The sequence below is a fragment of the Dendrobates tinctorius genome, unplaced genomic scaffold, assembly GCF_039654945.1.
Source record: "Dendrobates tinctorius isolate UK_male_01 unplaced genomic scaffold, ASM3965494v1 ptg000086l, whole genome shotgun sequence".
In the NCBI taxonomy this organism is placed as follows: Eukaryota; Metazoa; Chordata; class Amphibia; order Anura; family Dendrobatidae; genus Dendrobates; species Dendrobates tinctorius.
This window is the reverse complement of record NW_027361754.1, coordinates 54,995,775-55,009,550: the sequence shown is the minus strand read 5'-3', so window position 1 is coordinate 55,009,550 and position 13,776 is coordinate 54,995,775. Positions and strand designations below refer to the sequence as shown.

At 44.7% G+C, this 13,776-nt stretch overlaps 1 protein-coding gene and 1 long non-coding RNA gene across 2 annotated transcripts in view; one reads left to right on the top strand and one right to left on the bottom strand.

The window, feature by feature from the left end:
* The window catches only part of LOC141097904 (uncharacterized), a 109,658-nt gene extending 99,022 nt beyond the window's left edge, over positions 1-10,636 (top strand). Inside the window, exon 3 of the long non-coding RNA XR_012234088.1 lies at positions 10,383-10,636. This is a non-coding gene — a long non-coding RNA (uncharacterized lncRNA). The remainder of the gene's footprint in view (positions 1-10,382) is intronic.
* Positions 1-13,776, bottom strand: part of CFAP74 (cilia and flagella associated protein 74) — a 269,418-nt gene that overhangs the window by 8,343 nt on the left and 247,299 nt on the right. The window contains exons 37-38 of the mRNA XM_073585414.1: positions 11,501-11,628; positions 9,815-9,949 (exon numbers count right to left, since the gene is read on the bottom strand). Coding sequence (XP_073441515.1) covers positions 9,815-9,949; positions 11,501-11,628 — 263 coding nt within the window. The remainder of the gene's footprint in view (positions 1-9,814; positions 9,950-11,500; positions 11,629-13,776) is intronic.

Below are 13,776 nucleotides of genomic sequence, written 5' to 3'. Positions count from 1 at the left end.
CAGCAGTATGCACCCTCGACCGGCTGGTCAAGGATTTCATACATGCGGCAAGACGTGCACTGGATGGCATTGGCAATAGTGGAGCACATCCTAATGGGGACTGCACGAGACAAAAAGATAAGCAAAAATAAATAAAAAGTATTAATAAAATATAACAGCAATTCAGTAACACCTCCCTTGTAAACTCCCTGAATCACAAGTCACTGAATCACAAGTCACACAATTACCACAGTTCGCACTTACACTCCAGTCACACTCAGCTTGTTCACACTTGCTCAGGCAGAAGATTTAAAAGATTTTTTTTTTCCCCTTTTACCAGCACACCACCCTCTGCTCAATGCACTTCCAAAAGGAGTTGAGTCCCAACCAGCTGCTCCTTATAAACCCTTAATTATGAACTCCCACCCTTAATTAACCCCTTGTGAATATAGTTACACCTCAAGATTTAAATGCAATATAGTTAACCCTTAAAAACACAGATAGTAAAAAAAGAGATTAACCCTGCAGAAAGAAAAAATAGGTTAAACAAGCCCCCAAGCCCCCCCAAAATTGAACAGGTAAAAAGCACTCAGCAACCTACAATTCAGCAACTCACACAGGTATTTGTTATAGGTTTTCCAAATACCTCTTCACTGAATCACAAGTCACACACTTACTACAGTTCGCATGTACGCTCAGGTCACACTCAGCTCGTTCACACTCGCTCAGGCAGAAGATTTAAAATAATTTTTTTTTTTTCCCTTTTACGAGCACACCACCCTGCTGCTCAATGCAGTAATCTGTAGGGAAATCCAGAGCAGTGAATTCGCATCATGATGTACATATTTTGGTGTGGATTTACCACAAACTTCCCTGTGGAAAACAGCATTGTGTGATTCATTTTAAAGGACTTGTGCATTTTGTGCTCCCCTTGAACTTAATGATGAAAATCTGCAATAAGTTTGTGCCTAATACACGTCAACCTGGATGGAAAATCTCCAACAAATCTGCGATGTGGGAAAAAGTCTTGACTTGGCAATGTCAGAAATGTATGCATCAGATCTGCCATGTGTGAATATGCCCTTTAGATACCCACAGAAATTAGTTTGTAAATTGTTTCATAAGTTCACAGTAAGGGCTCATACTCACTGGCGATGAAATTGGACGAATGCAATCCGATGAAAAAATCGGATTGCACTCTGACCAATGTTATTCAATAGGTGACATCTCATTTGCGATCTTTTTCTCAGCTGAAATCAGACTGAGAAAAAAAATCACAGCATGCTGCGATTTGCTGCGATTTTTGGAAGACCAAGCCAATGCAAGTCAATGGGTGCGAGAAAAAAACAGACGAAAAACGGACATCTGTTTTTAACGGATACATTACCATTCTGTGTCATAGAACACTGTAAATGGTCCTGTAAATGACTGTAGAAATATAGTTGCAGAGAAAAAAAAACGCATTGCATACGGATGAAAAAAGGATGAAAAACGGATGTAAAACGGATGGTGCGATTAAAAATCGCATACAAATCGCATGACAATCGCATAGTTTTGGTCTGTTTTTTCCGTCCAAAAAAATGGACTTTTTTTCTCTAAGGCTGGAGTCACACACAACGTAGAGAAATACGGACCGTATTTTACGGCCGTAATACGCATAAATGGTCCCTAAATAGTGCTCTGTACGTCATCCGTTGTCAGGGTGTGGCCGCATATTTTTCTCATGTAAGCATCCGTATGTAATCCGTATGTGATCCGTATAGCGTTTTTTTCTCGCAACCTTGCAAAATGGACATTTAACGGTTTTGAGGCCTGCACATAATTTAAATCATCAGCACCAACCCTACAGTCATGGCCAAAAGTATTGACACCCCTGCAATTCTGTCAGATAATATTCAGTTTCTTCCTGAAAATGATTGCAAACACAAATTCTTTGGTATTATCTTCATTTAATTTGCCTTAAATGAAAAAACACAAATGAGAATGAAGCAAAAAGCAAAACATTGATCATTTCACACAAAACTCCAAAAATGGGCTGGACAAAAGTATTGGCACCCTCAGCCTAATACTTGGTTGCACAACCTTTAGCCAAAATAACTGCGACCAACTGCTTCCGGTAACCATCAATGAGTTTCTTACAATGCTCTGCTGGAATTTTAGACCATTCTTCTTTGGCAAACCACTCCAGGTCCCTGATATTTGAAGGGTGCCTTCTCCAAACTGCCATTTTTAGATCTCTCCACAGGTGTTCTATGGGATTCATGTCTGGACTCATTGCTGGCCACCTTAGAAGTCTCCAGTGCTTTCTCTCAAACCATTTTCTAGTGCTTTTTGAAGTGTGTTTTGGGTTATTGTCCTGCTGGAAGACCCATGACCTCTGAGGTAGACCCAGCTTTCTCACACTGGGCCCTATATTATGCTGCAAAATTTGTTGGTAGTCTTCTGACTTCATAATGCCAAGCACACGGTCAAGCAGTCCAGTGCCAGAGGCAGCAAAACAACCCCAAAACATCAGGGAACCTCCGCCATGTTTGACTGTAAGGACCGTGTACTTTTCTTTGAATGCCTCTTTTTTCTCCTGTAAACTCTATGTTGATGCTTTTGCCCTAAAAGCTCTACTTTTGTCTCATCTGACCAGAGAACATTCTTCCAAAATGTTTTAGGCTTTTTCAGGTAAGTTTTGGCAAACTCCAGCCTGGCTTTTTTATGTCTCGGGGTAAGAAGTGGAGTCTTCCTGGGTCTCCTACCATACAGTCCCTTTTCATTCAGATGCTGACGGATAGTACGGGTTGACACCGTTGTACCCTCGGACTGCAGGGCAGCTTGAACTTGTTTGGATGTTAGTGGAGGTTCTTTATCCAACATCCGCACAATCTTGCATTGAAATCTCTTGTCAATTTTTCTTTTCCGGCCACATCTAGAGAGGTTAGCCACAGTGCCATGGGCTTTAAACTTCTTGATGACACTGCGCACGGTAGACACAGGAACATTCAGGTCTTTGGAGATGGACTTGTAGCCTTGATATTGCTCATGCTTCCTCACAATTTGGTTTCTCAAGTCCTCAGACAGTTCTTTGGTCTTCTTTCTTTTCTCCATGCTCAATGTGGTACACACACGGACACAGGACAGAGGTTGAGTTAACTTTAATCCATGTCAACTGGCTGCAAGTGTGATTTAATTATTGCCAACACCTGTTAGGTGCCACAGGTAAGTTACAGGTGCTGTTAATTACACAAATTAGAGAAGCATCACATGATTTTTCGAACAGTGCCAATACTTTTGTCCACCCTCTTTGTTATGTTTGGTGTGGAATTATATCCAATTTGGCTTTAGGACAATTCTTTTTGTGTTTTTTCATTTAAGACAAATTAAATGAAGATAAGAATACCAAAGAATTTGTGTTTGCAATCATTTTCAGGAAGAAACTGAGTATTATCTGACAGAATTGCAGGGGTGTCAATACTTTTGGCCATGACTGTATTTATTGCCTCAACATCGGGTGGCAGCCTCCAATCTGCCCATTTTGGTGCTGTGCTTGTGTTGGTGTCTTGGTGGTTGTTAGCAAACATGTCAGACACACTTCAGTTCACCCCAACTGACCGTGTTCTCTTCAACTGGGTTTTGTCTCGCCTCTTTGGCCAGCCATACCCAGTGATTGTGGATCCGAGGAGGAGGAGATGCATGTGGGTACATCCCACTTTTGAGGCAACGACTCACAAGAGGTCATTTTCACTGCCTCTATTCTTCTCTGCGGGATCATCCGGAAAAATTGTACCAATACTGTCGCATGAGCCTTGCAACATTTGATCTACTCTTGGAGACAGTGCGCCCTGGGTTAACCTTTCAGGACGCAAGGATGCGCAAAGCTATATCTGCAGAGGAGCGACTTCTACTCACATTACGGTATGTACTACACAACCACATTCTCTATGTTCATGATGTGTTGCCCAAAGTATGTATTTTTTTTTTTTACTAAGTTTAATGCCCTCATTTTATTCCAGATATATATAAACTTACAGACTAGAATGTTATGTGTAATATGTACTGAATATCACGTAGTGATTGTGCTACCAAATATATGTGTGTTAGTAGATATGAATCACTAACAAGTTTGGTATGTATGTACCTGGTGTTTTGTTAATTTGTACATTCTAAAATGTTCCATTTCTGTTGTTCTTCAGCTTCCTGTCTACTGGCCTGTCTTATGCCGCCCTCCACCATGAGTTTCTCATTGGAAGATCTACCATTTCTGGCATAGTCTGGTCAACATGTAGTCAAATATGGTCAAGACTACATCAACTCATCATGCCCCAGCCCAGGATGGAAGACTTGGTTGAGGATATCAAGGGACTTTGAGGAGGAATGCCAGTTTCCTAATTGTATTGGGGCCCTTGATGGCAAACATATCTGGGTGCGTAAGCTGCTAAACTCTGGCTCCCAATTCTTCAATTATAAACAATACTTTTCTGTTGTATTGTTGGCTCTGGCCGACCCTCAATACAAGTTTATAATTGTTGACATTGAGGCCTATGGAAGGACGGGAGACTCTAGAGTCTTCAATACTTCCATTATGGGTCGGCGGCTACGCACCAACCAGTTGGATCTACCACCACCACGCCAGCTACCAGGCTCCATTCAAGAATCAGTCCCTTATGTCCTTGTGGCAGATGAGGCGTTTCAGTTAACGCGCAATGTCATGAGGCCATATCCCCGGCGCAACCTGGACCACCGGCGCAGAATTTTTAACTTGCGCCTATCACGTGCTCGGCGACTGGTGGAGTGTTCCTTTGGCATTCTTTCGGCCAAATGGCGGGTCCTACAGTCTGCCATTCAGCTGAGTGAACAAAATGTAAATGAAGTTATTAAAGCATGTGGCGTTCTTCATAACTTCACCAGGGTACATGATTGTTCCTCCACTGCTGGTGTTGTGCGTGGGTCAGACAATGTACGTAGGGCGAGACCACCTATGAACCCTCAACGTAGTCTGCTCTCTGGGCTCAAAGTGCGTGATATTTTCACAAATTACTTTGTCACCTGAGGGGGAAACTTCTTGGCAAGAGCATGCTGTGTCTATGTTGTAAATTTTTCTTTTTGGCCTTTGGGAAACTATATATATTACAACCCCTTATGTCTTTTCTGTTTCTAAATCACTGTGTAAGCATACGGCAGCATGTCGTGATGTAAGTGCATCATTGATAAAGACAACAACAATTGAAAGTTAAAACTTTTTATGTATCCTTTTTTTCAAGGCCTTGTGAAATCATATTCGAGCTATATGGTACTTAGCAAAATGGCCATAATTGGCCTTAGAGCAAAAAAAATGTTAAAATGTTACAATACAGCATTAACCAAAAAAAAACCACACAAACTTATAAATTGTAGTATGTAGGGGGGGGAGAAGGCGGCAGCACAGCCTGTGTTGCCTGATGGCTAGTTTGGCCAACTTGTCCCTCGGCCTGTGTGGGGGGGCATACTCTTGCCCATGATGGAGGTAGTGGGCCGGCTCATGGGCTTGAGGTGGATACTGGGCACTATGATATTGGAGACGACTCTCCTGTTGGGGCTGGTAGGACCGTGAGTCTAAACCACCAAAATGGCCATGTCGTCCTCAACCAGATTGGGACCAGCCTCCAACATTGGCTGGGAACAAGTGGCCATACTGGTGTGCTGGGTTATACCCTGACATTTGGGAATGATGTTGCCAATGTTGGGTAGGTGGGGGAAGGGGTGAGGTGTAGGCCCACGTGTAGGAGGATCCTCAGACCCTGATTGAGCAAGCACTTGGGGTTGTGGGTTAAGACACATGAGATTCTTGGGTGACAGCTGCCACCTCTCCCGAAACTCAAACACCTCATAAGGGGTATTGGGGGGTGTGCTTGCGTCAATTAGGATCTGAATGGATCCTCACACACGTTGCCACACCTCACGGGGAAGGGAACGAAGATAATGGGCAAGGCTGCGTGAGTACGCCTCCTCCCCATCATCAGTGGCAACTTTGGTAACATAATTTTGGTCCCCTGTATCCACATTGGTCCTGGTATCAGTGGCAGGGATATGGCACCTTCGTCTACCTCGCCGGGATGGCACAGCAGGCTGGGGGGAGCCCTCTAGCTGAACAGTTGGGCTGCTGCTGTTGCCCTGTTCATCCTGGATGTTGGGTGGTGCTGCAGCTGACGGTCCTTGTAGTGGCTCTGTTCCTGGTGGTGGTGTTTCTGGTGGCGGGCCAGGTTCTAGGGCAGGCTCAGGTCAAGCAGGAGAAGTCACTTGGGCCTGGTTCCTTGGAAGGTCACAAGATGGGCCAGACACCTCAACCCCTCCACCTACAGGATCGAGGATGGCCTCTGAATCAGACCCCGTCTCTCTTTCAGTGAGGTTAGACTGAGTTCTGTGATTAAGTATAAAATGTAGAAAAAGGAAAATTTGGATCAGGCCCTATAAAGCATTTGTGTCATGTGGTGTTTTTGGTATACTTATGGTCTGAGATCCATAATTGGAGCGAGGAAAGAGAGGCGGTCGAAATAAACATATTTCCGCTTTGTGGGGGCCGCAGAACCACTTCTTGCCCGCTGCTGGCGCTCACGGCGATACTGGTCACGGATGCTGCGCCAGCGTCTCATCACATCTTCGACTGCAATGTGACATAAAAGAATGAAAAATTACAATTTGCCTAAAACAAGTTTTTGAAGTAGTATCAAAATCATGTGACCTACTAGGGTGTGAGTTCTACCCAGGGTGGCATATAGCTTTGGTGCAACCAGGCCAGATGCACAGGGTCACAGTAGCTCATGTGGCAAGTAGCAACTCTTTAATGCCTTTTTGCTAGGCATTTTGAGGAGCTTGGGGACAGGGTAAAATTCTCTCAGGGTCAAACAGTGGGTCCAAAAATAATATACAAGCCACAAGAGCCCAATATCAGAAGCACAGGATGTGGGGGGCCTACCTGTAAAATAATTTTTTGATGGCAGGTAATTTGACATACATAATTTATGGGCACTTACTTATGTGCTGCTGCTCCTCACGTGGCCGATCACCAAAATCAGGGCACATTTAGTGACATATGCGCCTCCATGCAGCCTCCTTTCTTGCCCGGTCGGTATAATGTGCATCCCGTTGGTCCCATAATTCCGGGCGATCCTGCACAAGAACAATTAGCCCTCCACATTCAGATTCAGTTAGGGTGCCATGATGCTGTACTCCGTGGAGGCGTACTTCTTGGATATCTGGAGCGCTTTTTGAGCTAATTTGCATGTCTAAGCTTCCTGATAATTGCTTGGAACATTTCCTGTCACCAGGAGAAGTCCTGCGTATTTCTCGCAAGTCACACGTGTGGTCCGTGTGTAATGTGTATTTTTTGCGCGCCCATAGACTTACATTGGTGTACTACGGTCGTAGTACGCTGACAATCGCAGCATGCTGTGATTGGCAAGGACCGTATAAAATACGCGACCAAAATACGGCTGATGGGAGCTACCCCATAGAGAATCATTGGTCCGTGTGCAATGCGTTTTTTTTAACGCCTCACTCGTCCGTATTCCTCTCTAGTGTGACGCCGGCCTTAGGGCTCATTCAGACATCTGATTTTGAAGTATAAGGGTATATGCACATGTTGCAGATTTGCCTGCAGAATTTTCTGCACGGAATCTGCATCTCTTGGCAGAATCTGCAGGTCAAAATCCACGCTTTTTAATGCGGATTTTGTGCGTTTTTTGTGCGGATTTATTGCGGATTCTGTGCGGATTGGCATGACTTTTTACACCTGCAGATTTCTATAAAGGAATGGGTGTAAGAACGCATGTGGATCCGCAAAAAGAATTGACATGCTGCTTAAAATAATCCGCTGCGGATTCCGTGCGGAATTTTCTGCAGCCTGTGCACAGCAATTTTGTTTCTCCATTGTTTTACATTGTACTGTAAATCACGTGCGGATCTGCAGCAAATCTGCAATGTGTGCACATACCCTTAGTGCTATCCATGTTTATCACGGATAGCACTTGAACCTCTGATACTCTATGGGACTGTGAACATGACCGATTTTTTTCCTTTGACCGAGTGGTCTGCAAAAAATATCGACGTCATGTCAGATTGTGATACGAGGATTGGATCGAAATCAGCAATGCAAGTCAATGGGTCCATGAAAATATTAGACTGCACTTACTTGTATTGTATCCAAGTGTGGGCTGATTTTTTCAGGGACACATAGCGTGCATTGCTGATTTTGATCCGATCCTCGTATCACAATCTGACATGTCTCCGTTATTTAATGAAGACTGTTAAGTCTGCAAAAAGTCACGGACCTGTGAATAGCAACCAAAGACTGACAGCTACGAGTGCTAGCCGTGAAAATCACAGATGGCACTGGTATGCGAAAATCAGACGTCTGAATGAGGCATAAGGACCCATATATATCAGGGTACTCTTTTTTCCGCTGTGCCCCTCTGTATGAGAACGTGCAGTCTGTTGCACTTTCCACACAATTAAAGAAATACTATGCAGAGTTAAAACACGCTTTTGGCCTCCGTCCTGTAAAAGGGTGGTTGATTTATATGGACTTTTGGTGCACAACTCTACACTGAATGTCAGAGGCTGAAACAATACAAGTGAATGGGCTTTTAGTCCTCAGTATCGTAATTTGTGGATTTTTTGACAGATTTTTGCAACAAAATTCATCTTGGTCACAGAAAAGGGTGAAATCTGCGACAAAGAAACATACACAGGCAGATTTTACTACAGATTTAGAGCTCACTCATACTGGCGTATAATAAAAAAAAAAAAAAAAAAAAAATCAGTCCTATCCAAGAGTGGGCCGATTTTTTCTCACTTGACCTCCATGTGCAGTCCGTATACAATCAGTTTTTTACTTAGCAACTATTAATCATTTACAGGTTCCTGTTACAGAATTATAATGTATCCGTAAAAATCAGATGCCGTACTCATGGTCTGTATGGCATGCAATTTTGTTTCTCGCACTGAACTGATTTTGGAGTGAAATCGCAGCAGTTGAGGAAAAACAAGAATGTCTGCACTGCGTCATTGAATAACATTGGTCCAAGTACAATCCAAATTTTGTCTCGGTACGCACTCGTCCAATTTGTACGCCAGTGTGAACAAGCCCTTAGGAACATATCCACAGCAAAATGTTTCCATCATGCGAGACGTTTAAGGGCCCGTTACATGTAGCGATGCACCAGCTAAGTGGTCGCTAGTGAGCTGCCACACAGGCAGATCACACCAGCGACATAGCAGGGGTCGGGGGTCGCTACTTACCTGTCAGACGCGGCGATCCTGGCGTCCTCCCGCCCGCATCCACGCGTCGCTCATCGGCGCCACAGGAAGCCCAGCAGGAATCGCCCGACAAGAAATGGCCCAGGCTGTTCTCGCACGATCATCGCGGGGGAGCCGGTCGGAGGTAAGTGTCTAATGTAGCAATATCACTGCTACGTCACAAAATCAGTGACGTTACAGCGATATTGCTAGCGATATCGCTACGTGTAACGGGCCCTTTAGTCAATGCAGCAACTCAACTTCATATGATTCTGAGCACCGAAATCCCAAATATGGGAGCTGTTCCTTCAGCATTCAGGTGTTATCCTGAAAGCTTGACATCTTTAATGATGTCACAGGATTTCCTAGGTCGGAGGAGAAGCAGACACGATATGTGCCGGCTTAGTGTTTTCCTGTAAGCTGTCCATTAGATCATCGCTCATGGTCTGTAGATAGCTGGAAACACACTATCTGTGTCTGATTTGTCCACTAGGCCTGCAGCCGAATCCCGTTTTCATAGTTTACACCCATTATCTCCTCTTTGTGACCTATTTCCCACCCACGGTTTACATACATCACATCCAGCAGGGGGTCTCCAGGTAATAGATACAGTTTTCCGCTGTCCGGCATCTACCACCGCTTTCACTGGCTCGATGGTGAATCCCTTCTGTTGTAAGAACTGCACGTTGTCCCAGACAAATTCTACATTCTGAAAACAAAGAGAAATAGGCGCTATATTATTGTGTACTAATACACAGGAGTGATGTAGGATCTCTGGCTGTCGCTGAGCTCATAAGTCATTGACTTGATTTATGATGCGGTAAGTGCTGAAAACGGGACAGAAACACTCGCTCCTGTGATAAAACAGCTATGGGAATGTTTTACATCACAGAAAGCAGGATGGAGCCACTGCTATGTCGTCTGTATAATTACATATTCTACCTCCCTTGGCCAGGAATTGTTGCATGTGCCAACCATGAATTGGAGCAGCTGTGCATGGTCAGACACAGTCATTACACAGTACATAGTAGGTAACATATTTATAAGATAATCTCAGCACAGGAACATTTTTTTTAATACATCCAATTATGACACTCCATTTTATTCCAAGATCTATTGATTAAAATGTACTTTGTTCATAGGACAAGCCACCTTGAAGCACATGTGAAGCTTAAACCTGATCAGTGGTGGATGAAGATAAAGTTACAGTCTTCACCTCCATCACTGGAGTAACTGCAATCTCTTGGAGTCCAATGCAAAATCTGTTCCCCAACCTTTAAACACCACAGGTGTCCGACTATGTGGCAGACATGAAAGTTGTGCTTACACCGACAGATTTCTGCCCAAAAAGAGCTTTGAGCAACAATATAACAAGTCGATCAGCGCTTGTTTAAGGGCCCTTTTACATGGATAAATGCTAATTGAATGAGGATGGTCAATTATATGTCTTGTCCAGGACAATTATATATATATATATATATATATATATATATATATCTTTTACTATGGGCCTAAAAATTAACAGGCAAGTTGTTGCTAAAAGCGGCAACTGCCTGCCTGCTCTACCTGGCCCCGGATCAAAGCGATCACCAACTGATCCTACTGGTGATTTACCTGTAGCTCTTCTTCTTCTTCGCTGTCTGTTGATAGGACGTGACTGCTAACATCATGCTGATCGAAAGCCGACTCGTCGCAGTTAGGCAGCAGGGAGCCGGCTGTCAACCAGCATGATGTTAGCAGTCTCGTCCTGTCAGCAGAGCAGGACAGGTGAGAAGCCACTGCTCTGTTGACGTCACATCAGCAGAAGCTGCTGAACTGCTGGCAGGAGCGGTCTGTGCCACTTTAGTTATTAGGCCGATTGTAAAACAAATAAATAGTCCCAGATAACGCTTTAATACAATGATTGCATATGGTAGTCAGCAGTCAGCACACCCCGTGTTCATGGACACTTGAGTGGCAGTGGCTAAAAGCTGATTTCTGCCATCATTTTGGCTGCTCTCTTCCATGTTTACAAGGGCCAAGGGTCTCATAAAACACAGAGTAAAAGGTATTAAATATCAAAATAATTTACAGGACCCTGGTCCAGGGGCCATGTAGATATTCTTCGGAGTAGGCTCTGCAGCATCATGATGCAATGAAGAAAGGTTTTTATATATCTATAATAAAACCTATAAAAAAACCTTATTATGTGATTTGTGGTAAATGTGACAGATGGGAAGCAGGACTCTCCTGCTTGCCCCATACAACGTACTTTATTTACCTTTTTGCCGGACGATAGTAATGTACGTATGCAGCCGATGTACAGTTCTCTGACAGCTGGTCTCATGTCATCCTCCGTCTGGGTACACCGAAGGGTCACAAGGAGTGATCTCACAGGTTCATCCGATTCTGAAGAAGTTTGGTAAATAAGTCATTATTGCACATACAACTGCTGAGTGGTAACGGTCTCTGGTAGTGGACAGGTGCAGCAATGCATTAAAGCTCAGTGCACACACTAAGTGCTATGCAGCGGCATAACCACATATTTCCAGCATCTTCTGTTTGCAAAGAAAACAAGTGTGATGTTAGACTTGGGAAAACACAGCATTTTCTATATGCTCCACGCACAGCCACTTGAGAGATGAGGTCTGCCAGAGCTCGCAATTGACGTCAATGGGGATATTAGACTTATGCCACCGGTCTCAAGACAGCGGGGGAATTAAAATATATAGAGCAGAACATATAAAACACATGAATAATGCAATAACTGGCACAGCATTTAATACAATGTGAGAAAAGGCAGTGGTGAAATGTGTCTCCATTAGTAAAATAACAGGAACTAGAGAAAGATTTATTTCAGCATGTTCTTAGGGAATTCCCAAAAGATTAAACATTAAGGATATACAAAGGTCGCTTTTTGAGTATAAAAATTGGGTCCATGAATCTATGGCCGTGAGGGTTCAATACATTACTGACATTGTGCATTAGCACAGTACTAACACGTATTATCATTTTATTTATTTATATAGCGCCAACATATTCCGCAGTGCTGTACAGAGATTGCCATCAAGCACACTGCTCCCCCATCCCCATTGAGGCTCACAATCTAAATTCTAACATAAACATAAAAGTATTTTGTATTGCCACCGCGCTGCTCACATATACTTACAGCCACCTCGCTGCTCACATATACATAAAGCCACCGCGCTGCCCACGTATACATAAAGCCACCGCGCTGCCCACGTATACAAACCACCATGCAGCTCGCGTATACATACAGCGACCTCGCTGCCCACGTATACATACAGCCATCTCGTTGCCCACGTATACAAACCACCATGCTGCTCACGTATACATACAGCCACCTCGCTGCCCACGTATACATACAGCCACCTCGCTGCCCACGTATACATACAGCCACTGTGCTGCCCACGTTTACATACAGCCACCACGCTGCCCACGTATACATACAGCCACTGTGCTGCCCACGTTTACATACAGCCACCACGCTGCCCACGTATACAAACAGCCACCGCGCTGCTCAAATAAACATACACCCACCGCGCTGCTCAAATAAACATACAGCCACCGCGCTGCTCAAATATACATACAGCCACCGCGCTGCTCAAATATACATACAGCCACCGCGCTGCCCACATATACATACAGCCACCGCGCTGCCCACATATACATACAGCCACCGCGCTGCTCAAATATACATACAGCCACCGCGCTGTGAAAAATATACATACAGCCACCGCGCTGTGAAAAATATACATACAGCCACCGCGCTGCCCACATATACATACAGCCACCGCGCAGTCCACGTATTCTTTACATACAACCAAAGCGCTGCCCACGTATACATACAGCCAACGCGCTGCCCAAGTATACATAGTCACTGCGCTGCCCACGTATACATACAGCCACCTCGCTGCCCACGTACGCATACAGCCACCGCGCTGCCCACGTATACATACAGCCACCGCGCTGCCCACGTATACATACAGCCACTGTGCTGCCCACGTTTACATACAGCCACCACGCTGCCCACGTATACAAACAGCCACCGCGCTGCTCAAATATACATAAAGCCACCGTGCAGTCCACGTATACATACAACCAACGCGCTGCCCACGTATACATACAGCCAACGCGCTGCCCACTTATATAAACCACCATGCTGCTCACGTATACATACAGCCATCTCTTTGCCCATGTATACAAACCACCATGCTGCTCACGTATACATACAGCCACCTCGCTGCCCACGTATACATACAGCCACTGTGCTGCCCACGTTTACATACTGCCACCACGCTGCCCACATATACAAACAGCCACCGCGCTGCTCAAATATACATACAGCCACCGCGCTGCTCAAATATACATACAGCCACCGCGCAGTCCACGTATACTTTACATACAGCCAACGCGCTGCCCAAGTATACATACAGTCACTGCGCTGTCCATGTATACATACAGCCACCTCGCTGCCCACGTACGCTACAGCCACCGTGCTGCCCACGTATACATACAGCCACCGCGCTGCCCACG